The sequence below is a fragment of the Micromesistius poutassou genome, assembly GCF_964030765.1.
Source record: "Micromesistius poutassou genome assembly, chromosome: 8".
Lineage (NCBI taxonomy): Eukaryota > Metazoa > Chordata > Actinopteri > Gadiformes > Gadidae > Micromesistius > Micromesistius poutassou.
Genome location: NC_140278.1, coordinates 13,608,738 through 13,630,628, shown reverse-complemented (window position 1 = coordinate 13,630,628; position 21,891 = coordinate 13,608,738). Strand labels below are relative to the sequence as shown.

Below are 21,891 nucleotides of genomic sequence, written 5' to 3'. Positions count from 1 at the left end.
TACCATCACATCATTAGACAGCTTCCCCAGCAAGTGAAATATGGAAGGAATTTAAACCATTTTATCTGGAATCTTTCTAAAGTCGCAAGGGTGTGCATGAAAGATTTACACTTGCTTGTAATGGCATCTGAACACCTTGGAGGATGAGACCGTTGTCAGTCCATATAAATCCATACCCTGTTTTCTATACAGCAGGTATCCCCTGCTGTATCAAAAGTCTAACATCAATTTAAATCTTCTGATTTTAATCAATCAATCAAAGATATGATCATATGTTGAACATGAACAGAGGAATTTCTTTGTATAAAGTTGTGCTCCTTGCTAGAAGTAATTTATTAAGTGACAATATAAGGACTATTATTGTTGAGAGTACATAAACTGTGGTTGTGGTCGTTCAAGGTCCGAGGGACGGATGGATTGTTTAACCTCAAAACCCCTGAAGCTAGTTTATTTTTACAGCCACGGTTTACCTCTGCCTATATGTTGACTTGTCATTCGCTGTAACCAGTCTGTAGGCATACGTTTTATAGGGAATGTATCAACATAGAGCAACATCTAAATGCAATGACCTTGACTGAGACTTCAATAAAAACAGCTTCAGTCAGGAAGCTGTAGGACCAATGTAAAGGGAATTTGACAGTCATGTCTACTAAGTTGAATTCCTGCCTGTAAAATAAGACCAAGTGTCCTTTTTAGATGAGATTTTTAGATAGTTGGTGAAATATCAGGATTTAGTTGTGTTCCCTTTTTTAAAGGCAGGTTTAATAATAATTTAAACCTAAATGAACAGTAGGCAATTAGTTATTATTAAGTTAGGAAATCCCTTCCTCCTTCCTTGTTACTGCAGTTGTTTCCATGGCAATATGACTATTGTCAGATCGTTCCGAGATAGATGCTTCAGCTTAAGCTTTTTATGAGCATAAATCTCAACATATTCTCATGTGCTGACCAACAGCAGCTATATGTGACAAGATAACGCTACATAACTATGCTATCAAAGAATACATCAAACTCATAGCATGCTCACCTTCTTGGCAGAAAGCTGCAGGATGTTTTAGTACGTAGTTAACAGGCTACGGGGGAGTAGGGCTTTCAGCAGGGGAGAGGAACTCCCAGGTTCTGTACTTGATAGCTGCTGAATCCGTTCTGTATTGAGGGCTTTCTGTGTCAAAGTAAAGGTCTGCTTAGGTTTTTGTTTTTGGACAATAATTAACTTGTTTAAATATGCTATCTCATATTCTCATATGTCGACACTGAAAAATGCATATATAATCTTTTATTGAACTTACATCTGCTGATAATGGCTGTTTGTAATCGGTTTGTTATTAGTAACATAAAAAAATAACAAATCCTTTGAATGTGTTGTGCCTTTATAAATACTCCAAATGTATTCTTCTATTCCTTCTATGATCTACCGCCACCTACTGTGAGGTTGTGGTGATACAGTAGACGTTCAAGGAACTCCATTCTAGAACAATTTATTTGAAAACACTACAATTATTTGTCCATATTCAATTAATTCAGGCCAAGTGAGATGCGAGATTAACTATTCAAAAATCAAATGAATAAATGGATCACATGTGTAGAACATTCTGGGAGGGACAAATTAACTGATTGTCAAGATTATTTACTGATTTACAATCAGTCTTGGATTTGAAATATACAAATTAAACAGTTGCAATTTTGACTATATTATTAGAGTTGGATTCTAATGACGCCTTCCCAAAGCAAAAATATGCGACCTTGTTTATCCCAACTAGCTTGCTTTGATTCAATCATGCAAAAAGTCTTCAAGTCAAAAGTATTATTATATTTTAGAATTTTTTCTCTCCTGATGGTTTTCTTGATCAAAACATACATGCTTACAAATCTTAAAAATATAACATAGTATAAATTATGAGCACACTTTTAGCTGCATTATTGTAAATTGTCCCTGTCTACAGTGTCATAGAAAATAATTAAATTTCATCAATATCAGCATGATTCCCATTTGGTCTGGAAGGCATCAGCAGAACTGGAAATGCAGGAAAAAACATATATTTAATCATTTAAACATTAAAACAGTGCCACACTAAGTAGTTAGTCTTTAAGTATTACTAAAGTAATGGTAACACTAGTACCACTTTAAGTATAACTCAATTAACGTAAACAGGATAACAAGAGATTGAATTCAATAAACCTCCTGTTTATTGTTAGTAAGTGCTTATTACTGCATATCCTAATTTAAATTAATTGTTAACTAATGTTCCCTTATGGTTAAGCGATACCTGTTAAGATTTGTCCCTCTGTATGTGTAACTGAAGCATTGTCAACATTGGTCTCACTTCAGGTTGTACTGATGTGTAGTGAATAGTCTAGAAATAGTCTAGTGAGCAACATACCTTCCAGCGGTTTCCACACTCGTTGCACAGCACAAACGTGGTCATGGGTTCATCAGCGCTACGGGTCTGCACCTGAAACACACACGAGATCAGGGATGCACATATATCAGTCCCCGATGTTAATAGATGATGCGCATGGTATCGGACAAACTGCTCTATGAGGATGTGAAAATGGACAATATTAACAGTTGGGAATAGTGCTTCCACCTAGTCTCTACACTGTCCTACCCAGAGACTCTCCAGTGTAGTGTACAGTCATCCTACAAGTACGTGTGTGTGTGTGTGTGTGCCTGCATGCGTGCGAGTGTGTACGTGTACGTGTACGTGTACGTGTGAGTGTAAGTGAGTGTACGTGTGTGTGTGAGTGAGTTTACCTGTATGTGTGTGTGTGTGTGTGTGTGTGTGTGTGTGTGTGTGTGTGTGTGTGTGTGTATGTGTGTATGTGTGCCTGTGCGTCTGAGTGAGTTTAGGTATGTGTGTGTTTGTATGTACCTGGTTGTAGCTACAGTTCTTCTTCCGGCACTTGCTGCACTGCAAGAGGTCTGTGGTGGTTCCTCCGGTCTTGGCCATCTGGTGCTCTCTGATGGCCTCCTGGGTGAGAACGTTCCTCAGCTGCTTCAACTCGTCGCTCGCCATTTCCTTAACACACAACACAGGGCGGTGGGGGGGGGGGGGGGGGGGGGGGGGTTGCGTGTGTGTGTGGGGAAGACCAAATGTTAACAAAGGAGATTCTGTTTGCTGTCTGGTGTAGCCCTATGTTGTATAAACATAGTCGAGTACATGCAGAGTTCATGCACAGTACACACAATATTACCTAACTTTCTTTATTTTTTCTCTGTTCATTTTACCTTATTATTTTTACCTTGTTATTTTCTCATTTAGAACAACACAAATAGCATAACAGGCATTTAGCATGTTATTCCATTTTTATTTGCTTTGCTTCCAAACAGGTGCTTCAAAGTTGAACAACTCCTCCAACCCTACGTCCACTTATACTTTGACTACAGGCACGTAGCCCACACACAACCCTGCACTTCAGTTAGGGCCCAGGCACAGAGCACAACGTGCGTACCTCCGTAATCACACAGTGCCAAAGCGGATTAACATGGCTGAAACCCGATCCCCGAGGGGTTCTGGTGAAGCCCGACCGGCCTTACCTCGGCAGACATGGAGGCTATGCGGGTCATCTCGATGTACCCGGCCAGCACGTTCCGGCGCAAGCCCGGGTTCTTGGGGTCCTTCAGGTTGCTGATGCGGCTTCGGACCCGGTTCTTGTACCTCATGTCGGTGGCCCGGATCTCCTGGTAGATATGTGCCCTCTGGTCAAGGGAGACAATCCATCTGACCATTCAACCATTACCTTCCCATTAGTAAGGGATGGAGAGGTATATTCCTCTTATACCAGTTACCAACAATTAGTAGATTATTATTAGTTACTTTCATCCATAACTTTATTGTTTTTTATCAACTTAATCAGCTGAAATTAAAATATTCTCTTGCACTGCTTTGAGAATATTGATTTTTCTCAAATGAAGTAGTCAAGGAAACTTCTGATTGATAGTTGTATTTGACTGGTGTTAATGTGGGATTTCTTGGGCATTGCTCTGGAACTGTTAAAAGACAGAAGTGTCCCGATTGCAAAATAATCCACACACGGTGCTATGGTATAACTTCTTATACTGGATTAAATTAACATTGAATTGATGTCTATGGGCCGTATTGACAACAAAGTCAAACCAATCAATCCCAGAACTGAAGGATATGATCCTCGATGTCCACGGCCATCTGCTCACAGTTAGCACCAAACTCCATGAAGTCATCTGGGAAGACAGAGAAGAAGAATGATTTGTTTCTGTGTCCTATTCTGCAGTGTGCTAAAACAACACCATTATCGAGGCGGTTGAACCCTCATTTTGTAGTAACCATGACACCCGGCTTACTGTCTGTGCGCAGCGCGGCGGACAGCATCTCGATGCACTTGTCCCGGACCGTGTCTCCGGTGGCCAGGCGCGGGGACAGGGGACCCCCCCGTGGGCTGAAGCTAGGGGACAGCGGACCCCCCCCCGGGCTGAAGCCAGGGGACAGAGCCCCCCCCCCGGGGCTAAAGCCAGGGGACAGGGAGCTGGTGGGGCTGGGGGGGGTCTGAGGAGGGTCGGCTTTGGCTCGTCTGCTACCCCAGAAATATCAGGTTAGTTTGTAGGAGTGAAGCATGTTTTAAGCTAATGGAGCTAATCCCAGGCTGAATCTTAAGAACCCATATCAAGCTATTTTAGGGTTAATAAGAGCATTTGGGGGTACTATTAGAACAGGGTTATATGCCTGTATATTAGAAATACCCCTTATTATTCTCACGCTGTTCATTTCTGCAAAACCAATTTCAGTGTCTTTCAAAAACGGTCTGATTTGTATCATGTCGGCCCCCCTCCCGAGTAGCCCAGTCTGCTGTGTTTGCACGTGCGTCTGCAAATTCACACCCCCGAGAAGTTGACAACATTGTGGGTAGCCGGGAGGCGCGACTTCTGCACTTCAGCACCGCCCACTGCACACTCTGACATCACACTGTTACGGTAAAGTTTCAGCACAAACAAGCTGTTTCGCGCACGTATTGAGGGGCGTTCTCGTTGGGCGCAAATAATCCCCCTGGCTCGGACAAAATTTTTTCTAGTTTAGCAGATGTAAAACATGTATACATACGTCATATAACAGCCTAAAGCAAAGGGAAAAGTCGAAAAAGCATGATATCACCCCTTTAACGTAAGTCCCACCCTACGCGACCATAATGGAGCCATGGATAACAAAGGCACAGCAAATTTTCAACTTAGGGACTTCCAGGCGTTCTGTCATGAGAGTGCCTGGATCAAGGCTAGATGAGGGTACCTTTCAGGGCCGTCAGTCGAGGGCTTTCTAACAGGGTTGAGCGGTTTGGTGCCATGAGACTCTCTCCTAGAGAAACAAAATCATGAATATCATCACAAAAAACTGATGTTTTATGGACATAAAGGGCCCTATTTTAACGGTCTGAAACGCAAGTATGAAATGCGAAGCGCATATAGCTTTGTGGGCGGATCTCTGGCACTGTTGCTATTTTAACGGCAGATAAATGACTCTTGCTCCCAACGCAAATCTAAACCCATAGGTGTGTTTTGGGCGTAAAATGCAATAAACCAATGAGAGTTCCATCTCCCATCCCCTTTAAGAGCCAGCGCATTTGAACTTTATGAGTTGATATTTTAACAGAGCGTTTGCAGTCTCCGCTGTGACAGATGCATGACCACATGAATATCAAACTTCAACTGGCTCAGTTTATGGCCAAATAATAGGCCTAATTCACACATGGAATAGCATTTTCTTCTCCAACTTCAGAAACACTGAGTCGTCATGTAAATTTCGGCAAAGCGAACTTAACACAAATATGATATGCGGATGCAGTCCAGTGGCCGCAACTGTGGGTCTATTTAATGATATGCGGCAATACATTAACAAACATTGTTTGTTACCAGTATTGTTTAAACAGATGGGTGCGCACACACGCGTGCGCCAAGCATCACCCGCATTCATTCATTCTTTTAAACACTAACTCGCGGTAAACCAATGTTTTCTCATGATCAATTACTCATCAATCCTAAAAGTTATGGGCTTGTACACAATGTCTGTGTCAAGAAAATATGTGTTTGCTGTACGGTGTTTGCAGATGCATTGATTTAAAAGCACAACTTCGTTCCGCTGTATCAGCTAAACATTTAACCAACCATTTACCCTAAAAAAAGATTTTGTTTTGGAAGGCTGGGATATATTTCAAGTTTATTATTGTTATTATTATTTTAATGCATGGCATAGCCTACTACAGTGTTCATTCATGCAGCCCCTATGGAGCCCCTATTTCAATTAGGCTAATTGTTTGCATGTTTGTGCTGTGTATAGCCTACATGTGTGTGAGCTTATGTTGCAGTTCCGACCTGCCTGGCACTCAAAATAGCAACACCAACTGCGCTATCTGCTAGTGCATTTATACCAGGTATTTTCAGTGGAGCAATTGAAGTGGCGCAATTTTTAGATACCACCAGGGGCCTCTACCACCCGGAAGTACTTGGAGGAAAGGTGGTTTGAATTCTAAAAATGCTTAGGAAAGGAGCCTTGATGTATCCTTTAACCCTCCTTTAGCATAGGTTACTCCTGACCAACCTTTACGAAAGGAAAGGAGATATTGGTATCCCATAATCCTTTACGGCGGCAATATTTAAATAAACAAGCCACCGACAAAGTTTACCGACTTTACGCGAAGACACATGAGAGACGCTGTAAAGCAGAAGAAGATAAGAGAAGAAAATACAATTGATAATAATGGATACCAATTCCAGAAACATATTATTTGAATCGAAATGAATTAATTTATTGCTGGTTAGAAAGCACACAATATACACCATAAGAGATTAAAATGCTGACTTCACATTTAAGAAAGACTACTGGGGGCAGTTAATTTCAACATCAACATAAGTGGAGCCTCTTTTTTTCAAGTGGTTTTTGATTCAAGTGGCCTCAAATATTCCCGTTGGCCAATCCGACCTAATTGATTCTCACTGGCGATAACATTCAATACGAGAAGAACGCATTCATTTCATTTCATTTCATTTTTGATTTATTTCATTCATGGTTCTCACATAGTTGCACATATACATAGTGTACACATTTTCACCATGAATGAAAAGGAGCAGGATGAAGAAAAAACTTATAATACCTGCCCCTCTCTGTTGTTACAAATTTAAATTTAAATGGCTTACTTCAACACCAATATTATTCTCTGTTTCAAAATATTAAAGATAATGAAACATAGCAATGACAAAAAAACAAAACAAACAAACAAAATAACGGTTAACACCACTCGTCTATCTATCTTTTTCTTTTTTCCCTTCTTTTTCTCTTTCTCCTTCTTCTTTTTTGTAAATACTTATCTTTTCTTTTTTAAACATTTTCTTAAACTGAGACATACTTGTACAACTTTTCAATTCCTTGCTTTGTGAATGCCATACTTTTACACCTGTAACAGAAATACACCTTTGTTTTAAGCTCAACCTTGCAAATGTATATTTAAAGTCAAGCTTCAGTCTGTTGTCCCCTTCCTCCAGTTTAAACAAGCTTTGTAATTGTTCTGGTAATGATCTGTTCTTTGCTTTAAACATTATTTTTAGGGTCTGTAATTCTATTATATCAACCATTTTCAACAAACCTGCTGAAATAAAAAATCTATTTGAGGGATCACTATTACCTGCCTTGTGGATTACTCTTACTGCTCTTTTTTGTAGCAGAATCAGAGGAGTGATGTTACTTACATAAGTGTTGCCCCACACCTCCACACAATAATTAAAATATGGCAAAATAAATGTACAGTACAGAATTCTTAGTGTGTTAGTGTCCAAGACAAACTTAACCTTATTCAAAATATAGATACTCTTTGCCACCTTGGCTTTTACATATGCTATATGGTTTTTCCATGACAACTTGTCGTCCAGGATAACACCCAAAAACCTAAATACAGACACTCTTTCAACACTCTCTCCTGCAAATGAAAGTTCAATTTCATCCTTTTTTCGATTTGTAAAAACCATAAATTTAGTTTTTTTCAAATTTAACAAAAGCTTGTTTTCATCAAACCATCTCTTAAGTTTAACCATTTCATTAGTAATGTTTTCTGCAATAATCCCCAAATCATCCCCAGAACAAAAAAAATTAGTATCATCAGCAAACAAAACAAACTGTAGAATCTTTGAAACATCACAAATATCATTAATATATAAAATAAAAAGTTTAGGTCCCAAAACGGATCCTTGTGGGACTCCACATACTGTCCTCATACATTCTGATTTGTAACCCTCTATCTGAACATATTGTTTTCTATTTTGTAAATAACTACTTAACCAGTCCAAGGCAATTCCTCTCACACCATAATTCTGTAATTTAGAAATTAAAATTTCATGATTTATTGTATCGAATGCCTTTTTTAAATCAATAAAAACCCCAACTGTATATTTTTTGTTATCTAATGCCGTTGTTATTTCTTCCGTTATTTTCGTTAGTGCCATTGCTGTAGATCGGTTGGTTCGAAACCCATACTGACTCTCACTCAGCAAGTGATTCTTTTCAAGAAATATGTCTAACTTCTGAACAAACAGTTTTTCAAGCACTTTTGAAAATTGTGAGAGCATTGACACTGGTCTATAGTTATTAAATTCATGTCTGTCGTCTGACTTAAATAAAGGAATAACCTTTGCCGTTTTCATCCTCTCTGGAAAAACACCCGTACTTAAAGAAAGATTAAATATGTAACTTAAAGGTTTAATTATACAATCAATAGTTTTTTTCACTATACACATGTCTATCCCATCACTGTCTGTTGATGTCTTACTCTTTGTTTTGGTTATGATCGATATTATTTCATTCTCACTCACCCCATCTAGGTACATTGACTGTAGCACCTTGCTTCCCATTTTTTCTTTTCCCACGAATTGTTGATTTTGTGTTGAGATTGTGTTAGCTAAATTTGGCCCAATATTTACAAAAAAAGAGTTAAATTCATTGGCAACTTGATTCATGTCTTTAATTTCTCGATTCTCATTAATAAAATAATTTGGCATAGCTGTTGGAGCTGTTTTGTTCCTCATTACCTCATTCAGGATCCTCCATGTTCCTTTCAAATTATCTTTATTTTCTTTTAGTATTTTATTATAATACTCCCTTTTGGCCTGCCTCATTATTGTTGTTAACTTATTTTTATACCTCTTATACTTATTTTCAGCATTGTTTGTTCTAAATTTAATAAAGTCTCTATACAGTGTATTTTTCTTTTTACAAGCATTTTGTAAGCCCTTGGTAATCCAAGGTTTTTTGTTGTTACTACCTTTGTGCTTAAGTTGAATTATCGGACAATGTTTATCGTAATGTGTTATGAAACATTTAAAAAAAGAATCATATGCATCGTTTACTCCCTCTGTATAAACCTCATGCCATTCCTCATTTAACAAATCATTTCTAAACTTAAGTATTGCTTCCTCTGATCTTACCCTTGCATATCTATAACAGTTTTCCTTTACCTTACTCTTTATGTGACAATCATATATTACAAACACTGGTAAATGATCGCTGATGTCATTTATTACTAACCCACAAGTGATATTATTCTCCGTGACATTCAGAAATATATTGTCAATCAGAGTAGCACTAGATGATGTAATTCTACTAGGCTTTGTGATTAGGGGGTGGAAACCTCTACTGAATAGAGTGTCCAAAAAATCTGATGTTGCTTTATGTTTTGCTGCACAGAGTAGATCAATGTTCACATCTCCACAGATCATGTATGTCTTGTTTTCATTCACTCTACTTATTATCTCTTCTAGACTATCTACAAACGTTTCTACATTTGACCCTGGGGTTCTGTATACACAAGTAACCACAATGTTTCTGCTCTGTTCTAACTCAATTTCCACAGTTATACATTCCATTAGATTTTCTTTAACAATTGTCATATTTTGAATTACTCTGCACCTCAAGTCTCTGTCAACTCTATTTATGTAGTGTAACTCATAGCCATCAAGATGAAACTCAGTGCCTCTCTCTTTCTTTATCCATGTCTCTGATAATGCAATCACCTTAAATTTTCCTTTTAATTTATTCAGATACTCTTTAATTTTAGTAAAGTTTGCATACATGCTTCTTGAATTAAAATGAATTAACGAAAATGTATTGTCCATTACAATTTTAGCATTGAGCTCATCATCTGAATAATATTTACAAGTGTCAATGATATTATTAAACACGTGACTCTCCGGGTCTACCTGATATTCAAAATCATACACTTTGCAGTCAGATCCCGTAAATATTCGATTCTCTAAGAACTCAGTCATTTGAGACGAGAGAACTGAATACAGCAAAAAAACAACAACAAACAACAAAATTTCATGGTGACTATTTTTACACAGGGAATCCCCAGTCCACTGTCCTTGTCTTTATGTTGTCTATCAGTCCATACCTTTTTCATAAAGTCACTTTCTGGTGTCTCCTCTTCGACTCCTCTTCGTTTTCCCTCGCGCCTCCTCTTCCTCCTCTTCCTCCTCTTCTTCGTCGCCGTCTTCATGCTTTTTGATAGCATCCAATAATGTCTTTACCCCAGACAGCATTTCCTTTGCCGGGTTTGCTCTCCTGCTGGGCGCAGTCTCCCACCCGGAAGCCTTCAGCATGGACTCCAAGTCGGGCTCTCTGGGCGTCATCTCCATGGCAACTCCATAGTCGCGGAGCCCCTCCGCTGCGTGTCGGGGGTCGCGAAACACTCTCACTTTTCCTCCAGCCTCTGTTATCTTCAGCCTTGCTGGAAATAGCACACGCGCCTTTATCCCTCTCTCCTTCAGTTGTTTTCTGACATCCCTGTACTTTGCTCTCTCCTGGAACACTTTGTTAGTGAAATCTTCGTCAAAGTAGATGCGGGTGTTATCTTCCAGTTTAATCTCTTTCTTTGCCCAGGCGGCACTGAGCACCCTCTGCCTCGTATTGTAGCTTTGAAAACGCACTAGAATAGACCTGGGTTTGTTGTTATTGCGCTGAATCAGCTGTCCAGAGCGGTGCGCTCTTTCAATGGGTATTTCCCCCTCAATTTTCAGCGTGTGGCGTAATACTTTTTCCACAAACCCAATCATGTCGCTTCCCTCTAACTTTTCAGGTACTGCATAGATTCTCAGATTCTTTCTTCGCGATCGGCCCTCAGAATCTTCACATCTTTCCATCAAATCTTTCTGAACACGTAGAGTATGAATCAGTACCTTCGACAACATGATTTCCTGGTCCTCCTTCGCCGCAATCCTGGACTCCGCTTCTTCCATCCTACTATCCAGCTCTTTGATTTTTTTCTTTATCTCGCTTATGTCCTTCTTCACCACTTCGAAATTGCGAGTTGTTTCGTGGCGGAACTCTCTGATTTCTCTCAGAATTTGAGTAAATCCTTCCACATTTTCCTCCTCAGACGCCGAGTTGGTCGTTTGGCAGTCTTTGTATGTGTTTGTTTGCTTCTTAGGCATCCTTGTTCCTCAGATTTAATGCTGCTTTATATGCTCGTCGAAATGTTGATATTATTGGAGCTCAGCCAATATTTTGTAATTGTTTGTTCTCAATTACAATTGTTTGCTCTCTGAGGATCTTCATGAGCACGGTGTCTCGGCAGCCATCTTAAACCGATTCCTTCCTGTTTTATGTGTTGATCAAAAGAGCGCTTGTTGTTGTCCCATCTTCGGAAAATTGTAATTTCACGCTAAAGATGCTAGAGGTCAGCAATACTGGCCGTCGCACGATGACGTTGGTTAGGAAAAGTGGAGTCGAATACATTTTAAACAGTGCAGTCTTTTCCTATGTTCGAAAGGAAGCACCTTTCCATCTCTCCTTGACCCGATGACGTTTTCCAATAGATTTGACTATTCGTAGAGGCCCCAAGTATCATTTGCGCCAGAACACGTCTCTGCTTTTCAGAGACGTGGCATGAGATTGCTGCGGGGGAAATCAGCTTTGTGCCGGGTGAAAACGCTATATACGTCAGTGTAGAAACTCAATTGTGCTGGGTGCAAGATAGGGCCCAAAATGGAATGTATGCTTTGTGAATGTGTGAAAGCTTAAAATTTACTGACCTTTCACCTCCAAGTTTTTTTGCTGGCAGTGGGCTGGCCTTCTTGGATTCAGTGGTCTCTTTCCTGAAAGATGAAATACACATTTACAAATTGCTTTTCAAAGTTACATAGAACTTAAAAAACAGAAGTGTTCAGATGACCTGTCAGATTTGGAATCCATCGAAGGTCTTTTCACAGGAAGTCCTGGCTTGGAGTCAGAAAAGTCCTTCCTACTGTGAGAAGATAGATGACATATAGCTTAAAAACAGTTGACATATAACTTAAAAACACATTAAATAAAGCTTAACACAGAAGACATTTAACTTAATAGATAATATTTAACTTAAAAACACCTAAAAACATGTTACATGTAACTTAAAAACACACTACTTAGAACTTAAAAACAAATTACATATACTGTAACTTGAAAACAGATGATGTATAGCTTAAAAAATTAGGTTGCATACACGGGTAATCTAGGATCAAAGAAGTTAGCTGTAAAGTGTTAAGAACACCTGTCCAATTTTGAATCCAAGGAAAGTCTTTTCCTAGGAAGTCCGGTCTTGGAGTCAGAAGCCTCCTTCCTACAGGGAAAAGACAGGTGACCTTTCACTTAAAAACAGATTAGATATGACTTACATTTATTTATTTTTCAAATAAAAATTATAATAATTATTACACACAATTTCTATCACACTTTTCTGAGCACCCAAATAGGTTTTACAAGAAAACATAAAACAAAGCAAAACAAGGAAGGTGCACTAATTAAGTGGCCTTCAGATGACCTGTCAGATTTGGAATCCATCGAAAGTCTTTTCACAGGAAGTCCCGCCTTAGAGTCACATGAGTCCTTCCTATGGTGAAAAGAGAAGATTGTTGACTTTTAACTTAAAAACAGATGACATATAACTTAAAACACACATAAAAAATAACTTAAAAAACATATATTTTAACATATACAATAAATATACATATAATTTAAAACCAAGTCTTTAGATGACCTGTCAGATTTGGAATCCATTGAGAGCAGTTTAACAGGAAGTAAATATATTTGTTGTCATTCGTGCATACAAGCAACACCTTGACAGATAGAATATATGCGGGTTGATTCTTTTATATTGAGTAAAACTTTTGCCTTGTGGTCCGCCATGTTCATGCGCGTCACTAGTAAACAATACGTCACCAACTGGGCAACTCTGTTATCAATATCTGGCCCCAGTTGCCGAAAGGAAATAGAATCATCAGAGGGTCATGAGGTGTCGTTCACGAGAACTTTCCGACGTCGCGAAAATGTTTTCCCCATAATTCCCAGCGATCTGAACGCGCCATAAATATAACCTAACAAGATATATAATAACTTAACAGATAAGATATAATTAGAAAAGCACATTACATAAAGCTTAAAAATAGATAACAATTAACAAAAATATATTGACATTTAACTTAAAAAACAGAAGACAAAACATATGATGCAGAGATTAAAAAACAGAAGACAAAACATATGACTTAAAACAAAACTCTTTAGATGACCTGTCAGATTTGGAATCCATTGAAAGTCTTTTCACAGGAAGTCCCATCTTTAAGTCACAAGAATCCTTCCTACAGTGAGAAGAAAGATTAAATATAAAAAAAACCTGTTAAGAAATATAATATATAATATAATATAATATAACTTAGAAACAAAAAAAAACTGATTCGATTTTTTAAAGAAAATAATACATTTAAAAAGAGAAAATACATATAACTTAAACACAAAAGTCTTAAGATGACCTGTCAGATTTGGAATCCATTGAATGTCTTTTGACAGGAAGACTGGGCTTGGAGTCAGAAAAGTCCTTCCTATGGTGAGACATATTAGACATATTACATTTAGCTTAACAACACATTGTGTAGCACTTAAACTTAGATTAGATATAACTTTTACATATAAATGACATAGATATATTACATATACAATAAAAAAAGAGTTAGTTACATATCATTTAAAAATAAAAGTATTTTGATGACCTGTCAGATTTGAAATCCATTGGGATCAGTTTAACAGGAAGTCCTTGCTTTGAGTCAGAAGAGTCCTTCCTACAGTGAGAAGACAGTACATATTGTATCACTACTTTGTTTTAATCAAAGCAAACCATGAATTGTATAAATTTGCATAGAAATTATGAGTTTGCTTAAATTCTAAACCTTCCCCATCCAGTGCACCTGTGCTTCTCTTTCGTGACATCCAACGTGGGCCTTTTCTGCGGAGGTGGTTTAAGATCAGTCAAATCTTTCCTGAAACACAAAAAATTATAATTTATAAATGAAAGTGCATTTTTGGTACAGCGATCTGCCTTCATATGAAGAAACCTGCTGAACAAAAGTGACAATGAAACACAATGATCAATGCACTCAAATTCATCATGCTTTGGACAAAGCTAACCTTTCTTTTTTGACTTCCACTGAATGATTTTTGGCCCCTTTGCCCTCCAATGAGTCTTTCCTGTAACATAAAGAGGTTGCTTTTGACTGGTCCCAGCAATAATTTTCCTCTGGATGCAAACTGTTTTCCTTTTAATAAATTAGTTAATTAGAACCCTAACCTATACTATCACTGTAACAGTAAATACGTATTTGGGGCTTTAGATGTTAACTATTCCTTAGTGAATTCACACTTCATGTTCATCATGACATCTATAAAGAGAGCCGCCTGCCTACAATTTAGCATTGAAAGAGATTTTTCTTCTCCAATATCATTAACAGCAACACTTATAATGCACAAACCTTATATTCAGCCATTAGGCTGATAGGCGGACAACCCCCCCAACAATGACACCCTAAACCCAATGACCCCCCCAAATTTGAAGGTATTAGACAAGCCATAAATATTTCCATTTCAAAGATAAATGTTGGATCCCCACTATGTTATTTAAAAGTAATGTGGCAATGATGATACAATGGAATGCCCTAGGGCCTAGACTACTAAACTCTTGGAAACATTGATGTAACTTGAGCTATCAGACTGCTGCCTTGATGCTTTATCTACCAGCTTCTTTAAGAATGTCCTTGACTGCCTGGCACAAGTCTTACTGCAAATAGTTAACACCTGTCTCCAATCTGCCAACTTTCCAAAAGCCATGAAAACTGCAGTTTTTAACCCCTTTAAAAATAGCTTATTTTAACTTAATGATTTCTTGGCATCAACTAGCTGCTATGACAACTTCCAGTCAGGATTTCGACCCCTTCATAGCACCGAAAATTATATTTGTTGTAACACAGACTAAACATTTCACTACTGATGCTACTGGACCTGACTACTGCATTCAACACTGTTGACAACTCAATACTTTTAGACAGATTGAAAAATTGGGTTGGGCTTTCCGGCAGTCTTAAACTGCTACAGGTCATATCTACAAGATAGGAACTACTTTGTCTCCATTGGTAATTATGTATCTGAACTAACTTATCTGATGTGTGGAGTTCCCCAATGTTCAATCCTAGGACCATCTTGATTCATGTTTCCACTTGGCCTAATTATGCAAAATAACAAAATTGCTTACCATTGTTATGGGGAAGACACACAAATCTATATAGCCTTAGCAACTGACTATCGTCCTATATATCTGCTGTGCCAGTGCATTGAGCAAGTCAAGGACTGTATGTGCCAGAATTTCCTAGAACTAAATACAGTAGGGATACAACTGAGATCATTGCTTTCGGAGCTAAAGATGAGAGACTGAAAGTAAGCCTATACCTATTTCAACAGCCACATGAAGTCAGTGATAAAATCAGCCTATTATCACCTGAAGAACATAGACTAAGGGGAATCATGTCAAAACAAAACGTCGAAAAACTTGTCAATGCATTCATTACTAGTAACGGTCTCTTTTCAGGCCTTCCAAAAAAAGCTCTTAGACAGCTACAGCTTGACCTCTATGCAGCTGCCAGAGGTTCATCAAAGACCAATTTGAACACATTCCACCAATTCTCAAATTCCTGCATTGGCTCCCGGTATGTCAGAGGATTGATTTCAAAATACTGCAGCTCATCTATAAATCACTAAACTGTTTAGGGCCAAACATACAACACTGAAATGCTTTCACTTCATGAACCCTCTTGACCTTTAACCTCAACTGGGACCAGTCAGCCAATTGTTCCCAGTCAAAACAAGACTGGAAAAGGAAAAGCTGGATTCAGCTGCCATGCAACACATGAAGATCTGAGACTTGCTCCAACCCTGACGACATTTAAATCAAGGTTAAAAACATTTATTTTCACCTTTGCTTTCTGCTAAACAATAACATTTTAACTTATTTTTTTATTAAAATTTCAAATTCTAAATCCTGTCTTCACATGTCTTTTATAAATGATTTGAAATCCAGTTGGTAAATGTCTTTTATGCTCTTTGAAATCCTATTTTATTTGATTGTATGACATGTTTTTATGTGAAGCACATTGAGCCTGCCTTTTGTATGAAATGGCTTATATAAATAGAGTGTATATATGTTACATTTTTGATGGTTTCATGTTGCTGTTTACTTCAATAACAAATCTAACGATTAAATCTGTACTACTGCTGGAAAAAAACATTTCAAGGCTTTTCTTATCTGTTTAGACGTCACGAGTAGACGTCAATCTTAGTTGTTATAACCATTTGATCAAATTCTTCGGGAGAATAAGCAATAATGCCGAGACTCTGTTTGCTCTCTGAGGTTTAAACAATGGAGCCGGGCGGACCTGTCTTTCTTTAGCGGGTCGGGGGACTTCTTCAGAGAGGGAGGCTGGCAATCTGAGGGCTCCTTCCTGCGGTGGCAAACAATGCGGCAATAAACGTTTAGTTTTCAGCCCTCCAGGATAAAGTCAGCGGAAAGCCACGTTTGGCATTGTTGCCGTGAGCGACCGACTACGACCACAGCCCTGTGGTCGGCTGTGCTGAGGTCGAGTGTACTGACTTGATCTCTGCCGCCGGCTTCTTCCCGTCCGCAGAGGGCCTCTTGGCGGGGGGAGGGGGGTGTAGGTGGAAAGGTAGAGGAGCAAACGGGGCGTTGGGGTCTGGCGGCTCTCTTCTACATGACGGAGAGACACAGCTGCACTGTTCACACAGTACAGGCTGCTGGACACATGGTGCACACTGTTGTACACACTGCACCTATTGTTGTGCACACAGAGCATGCTGTTGTGCACCTGGTATATATTCTCTTGTACGCATTGGTACATGTTGTTGTACACATGGTACATGCTGCTGTACACCAGTTATATACTGTTGTAAATGGTACATGCTGTTGCACACACGGTACATGCTGTAGTACACACGGTACATGCTGTTGTACACACGGTACATTGTAGTACACACGGTACACGCTGTAGTACCCACGGTACACGCTGTTGTATACACGGTTGGTACATGCTGTTGTACACATGGTACACTGTTATACAGAGGCTATATACTGTACACAGTACATGTTGTTGTTTACACGGTACATGCTGTTGTACAACAGTACACGCTGTTGTATACACGGTACACGCTGTTGTATACACAGTACACGCTGTTGTACACATGGTACACTGTTATACACAGGCTATATGCTGTTGTACACACTGCACATTCTGTAGTAGAATCACTCCAGCCAAAGAGAGGATGAAGGCCCCCTCTTGCAGAGTCTTTGTAAACAACAACAACGTGCAGGTGCGGACCTTGTCGGAGGAGGATGGAGATGAAAGGGAAGGGGGGCGATCGGAGCGTTGGGATCTGGTGGGACTTGCCTGCATAAAAAACATGGAATCAGAGGCCATGCTGGAAAATGTTAAGTCTTCGGTTACATTGTTTCTCTCCCCAAAAGAGTGAAACATGCAAGCATCTCTGACCTCTCCTTCTTGACCTCCAGTGAGAGCCGCCTCACTGGAGAGGCGGGGCGCGGGGGGGCGGGCCGTGAAGGGCGAAGGGGGCGAGGGGCGGAGTCTTTGTGGCTCTTCCTCTTCCTGAACAAATCACAACAGCGCTACAAATAACCAAGATGGAGAACACGCCCCTCAGTCGCTACCAGTCAGAGAAACCAGGTTTAGTGGGTGATGGTGTGTGTGTTGGGGTTAAATACCAATTGTACTTTTTTGTGAGTGACCCCATCACATCCACGTACCATGCACAACACACTTCCAGTGTAACACTATTGGTTAGCCGGTGTGTAACACTTTTGGTTAGCCAGTGTGTAACATTGTTTGTAAGCCTGTATGTAACACTGTTGTTAAGCCATGTAACACTGTTGGTTAGCTGTGTAACACTGTTGGTTAGCTGTGTAACACTGTTGGTTAGCTGTGTAACACTGTTGATTAGCACTGTGGACCCCCAGGCTCCAGTGAAAATGCTTTGCCAGAAGCGTCATGTCAACTTGCCGTTATCTGTGCTCCACATGGAGCGCCACAAACAGTTTCCTTGTGTACTGAAAACAATCACTGTACAAAGAACGATGTCATAGTTTATGAGTGAAACGGCTGAGTACGCTATCACATTCGCAATCGAGAATTGAAGCTCTGCGATTGTTTTGTCTGAATGAAGCTGAAAAACTATGGAAAAGTTGACGGGACGCTCATGAGATGCAAACTCTCCATAACTGTGGTGGAGCTGAGGTCTCACACTGTTTGAACCTGTGAGTTGAAACATCAAAATAAAAGCACAGGTTGCTTCAAATCTGCCATCCTCCCATGCAGTGCTAACCATGTGTCTCTATCTCAGACCTATGCATGCACTGTTCCACCACACATTCCCCAGCCTGATCCTGACCTGTCCTTCTTGACTTCAACAGAAGGACACTTGGCCGGGATGGGGGTCTGTACGGGCCGAGGGGGGCGAATGGGGCGCCTGCGGCGAATGAGGGGAGGTGGAGAAGGGCAACGTGTCGGATAGAGGATGCTGCTGTCCATCACTCCTCTCCTGGAGAAGAGAAACAACCAGACTCTGAGCTCTGGTCTCCTGGCAACAGCTTAGAACAGCACTAAACCCAGGAACTCCTGCCTCCCGACTCGCTCACCTTTCAAACAGGGGTCGTTGCTCGGACAACCGCCTCTCTCTCTGTGGCTCCTCGCGGTGTCTCTCTCCCGGAGGGCTGTGCGTCCACCTCTCTAGCCTACGGTCTCCTGCGTGCCTTTCCTTCCCTACGTTCTCAGTGTATCTCAGCTCTCTGGTCGTGTCATGGGACCGGAACTTTTCAGGGTCCTCCCTCTTCTCCAGCTCCACCACTCGTCTCTTCTTCCTCTTCTTCTCTGTGTCTTCGTCTCGGTGTCTCCCCCGTCTGGGTTCCTGCTGGCGTCTCTCCACCTCCTGGGGGTATGGGGGACGTCTTTCTCCACCGCGGCCCACTCTTCTATCGGGGGCGGGAGGAGCACTGGGCGATGTGCGTCCGTCAATCTTGTGGGTTTCCCGCTGGCGGTCTCCGTTTGGTTCCTGAGTGTTGTGAACAGGTTCGCTGCCGTGTCTTTGCCTCTTCGCTTCCCCGCTCGTCTTCCTGTGTTCATGAAGGTCTTCGTCTTGATGCCGTTGCTCTTCTTTGTGTTTATCTGAGTTATTCTTGTCAGGCAAGGACTCCTGTGGCCCTCCCACATCCTCTCTCCTTGGGCTGACGGAAGACAGAGCAGCTCACGTCTCTCCTCATCACACACAATCAACCTGTTTGTTCTACAGCTAATCTACAGGGTGGTGCTACATAACTAGGGTAGGAGATTAATTTGTGATTTTTTGTTGTTGTTTATGTTGAAATTCTCCTTCCATCCCCACAGCAATAAATGAATCCAATGCTCTGACTAAAGATTACACCCGTCCTATCATCACATTTGACCCAAATGTAATGATTGGATGCCCTGCCTGTCTGACTGGCTCCCTGAGCGCACTCTGCCTGTGCACTCATTGAGTCTTCCAGAAGGCTAGGCAGACCTGTTGCTATAGCTAGCGAGCTAGTCATAGATTAGGGGGGATTGGCTTTGGAGGGAGTGCCTTGAAGATTGGGGTGGGATTTTTTTCAGTTGGATACTTTGAAATTCTAGCTTACGGCTGGTTGGCTGGTTATGGCTGGTTTCTGCAAATGTCTTACCCTAGCTTTAAGGTTACCTTATTGCCTACCCTAGCTTTAAGTAGCATTATAGGAAATAATTTCATCGACACAGACATGTTTGCATGTGTATGAATGGTGACAGGTTGTGTGTGTGTTTGTGTGTGTACGTATGGCTGTCTTGCTATTTTAATGTTATACATGTTTAGTTTCTGTATAATAACAGGGAAGATGCATACCTGCTGTCTGTCTCAAAGAGGTTGGGAGAAACAGCTGTATTACTGGGGCCCAAACCGTTCTTGTCGTCATGTTTCTCCTTCTTAGCCTCGGCAGGTTCTGTTAGAGAGAAACCACCAACAACATTTGTAGTTGTTTTCGTAAACATGTTATTTCATGCATATACTGTATGTCCTCAAAATGTTAGATTTTACAGAAACGGTCAAATAAACAGAACTACTCACCTAAAAGCCTTTTCCAGTCTTTAATGAGAAACTTTGCCAAGGCGATGACCTCTGCGTCAGAGCAATGTTTCCTGATGCTGTTCACAGACATGCCAATCCTGGTATCCTAACAAAGGAAGAGCTCTGAATGAGAACAATGTCTGGTGCTTAACGACCAATGAAGGCTCTGACATGGTCATTGTTTAGCGTTACTCATCGCTTAAGGTCGATCAATACTTAAAGATGTTTGTCTTTGTCTGTGTGTGTCTGGCAGACAAGCTCATACCTGAAGAAGTTTAACAGTCATATTGAAATCATTCAGCTCCTTCAGAACGTCCAAGGCCCCCTCCTGTAAATACAAAACAACGCAACACAATGGGAAAATCCACCCATCAATATTCATAAAACTATCCAAAAACCTTTGGAATACATTTGATAAAAGTTAATAATAGTAGGCTATAATAGTAATATCACACCGACTAATAATAGTCGGTATGATATGATTCAATTAATGTATGATGTGTACGAGTGAATAGGCATAGGCTATATGCATTATACAAATGTATATACAAAACACTTGCATTTACAGGCTGTCCATTGAATGTGAGGCGTACTAGAGTTGAAGGCAGCGTGGGCAGTGCGCTTATAGCGCGCGACGGGACGGAGAACTACAGCAACGACCTTGTTTGCGCGCAATATTTTGTTTACCTTCCGTGGGGACGCTTCGAAGCACTTTTTGCAAATAACCAAACGAGCAAGCGAACGAATAATGAATTATACTCAACAGTTGTTATACTCTTGTGCTCCTGTTTTCAGAGAGTCATTGTCCGAGCACAAAATATTCATAATCCCGTGTTTAACGTTTTGACCGTTTGCAAGAGTGCATTCGACTACTTAAGTAACGTTAACATTTAGAGTTTTTTATTCCTCATATTTAAAACAAAACGTGTGAAGAAAACACGTCTAGGCCTACGCCCACCACACAGGACGACGTGACAGGAAAACATACGACCTGTGTGTGTCAAAATATCTCACCGTGTTATTTCTAGACACCATTCTGTCCAGTTGTTTTGCGATGCGGACGAGATCTTCTTCACGTGTCATCACGGCATTAGTTTGTATGTAAGCGAGCAAGCAATCTTTTATTGAAAGCAAAGTTCAATCAGAGAAAAATATGAGAAGTTTGTCTCGCACATGAATAGAGCTTTACGCACGGCGCCGTCCATTGAGCGAAGGGGTGCGTCCTGCTGACCACCTGGTCGACGAGTCAACGCGACACAACAACTAAATATAGCGCGTAGTAGAGGCCTGGCGAACACACCGATACACGCTCGCTTTTTAAAAGTTACATAAAAATGTATAGTCGTTCTTTTACAGTACAAATAAAGGAAGGAAAGGGATATGCATTTGACTT

At 40.3% G+C, this 21,891-nt stretch overlaps 1 protein-coding gene across 6 annotated transcripts; it reads right to left on the bottom strand.

Annotated features, from left to right (window-relative positions):
• Positions 1-1,462: 1,462 nt before the first annotated feature.
• tcea3 (transcription elongation factor A (SII), 3) lies at positions 1,463-21,692 on the bottom strand. Of its 6 annotated transcripts, none has more exons than XM_084471519.1 (26): positions 21,513-21,692; positions 20,764-20,826; positions 20,499-20,604; positions 20,277-20,373; positions 19,024-19,608; positions 18,777-18,926; positions 17,864-17,977; positions 17,693-17,761; positions 16,951-17,064; positions 16,736-16,801; positions 14,442-14,501; positions 14,222-14,293; positions 14,027-14,095; positions 13,790-13,858; positions 13,550-13,618; positions 12,805-12,873; positions 12,535-12,603; positions 12,181-12,252; positions 12,041-12,103; positions 5,259-5,324; positions 4,322-4,551; positions 4,146-4,201; positions 3,539-3,694; positions 2,874-3,020; positions 2,382-2,453; positions 1,463-2,014 (listed from the first exon to the last, which is right to left on the bottom strand). In XM_084471519.1, the coding sequence occupies exons 1-26, from the start codon at positions 21,579-21,581 to the stop codon at positions 2,006-2,008; spliced, it is 2,781 nt and encodes a 926-aa protein (XP_084327645.1). In that variant the 5' UTR covers positions 21,582-21,692; the 3' UTR covers positions 1,463-2,005. The 6 variants fall into 6 exon arrangements, with proteins under 6 accessions (XP_084327645.1, XP_084327646.1, XP_084327647.1 ...); XM_084471520.1 differs by having other exon boundaries at positions 4,322-4,548; XM_084471521.1 differs by having other exon boundaries at positions 12,181-12,249.
• Between the last annotated feature and the right edge of the window lie 199 nt (positions 21,693-21,891).

Excerpts from the sequence above, each read along its gene's own strand:
- tcea3 (XM_084471519.1), bottom strand. The coding sequence starts at position 21,581 with ATGACACGTGAAGAAGATCTCGTCCGCATCGCAAAACAACTGGACAGA. Across the intron at positions 14,502-16,735 it reads GACCCGCTAAAGAAAGACAG|GAAAGACTCATTGGAGGGCA; the intron begins GTCCGCCCGGCT and ends TTTATGTTACAG. Across the intron at positions 5,325-12,040 it reads AAAAAACTTGGAGGTGAAAG|GAGAGAGTCTCATGGCACCA; the intron begins GTCAGTAAATTT and ends TTGTTTCTCTAG.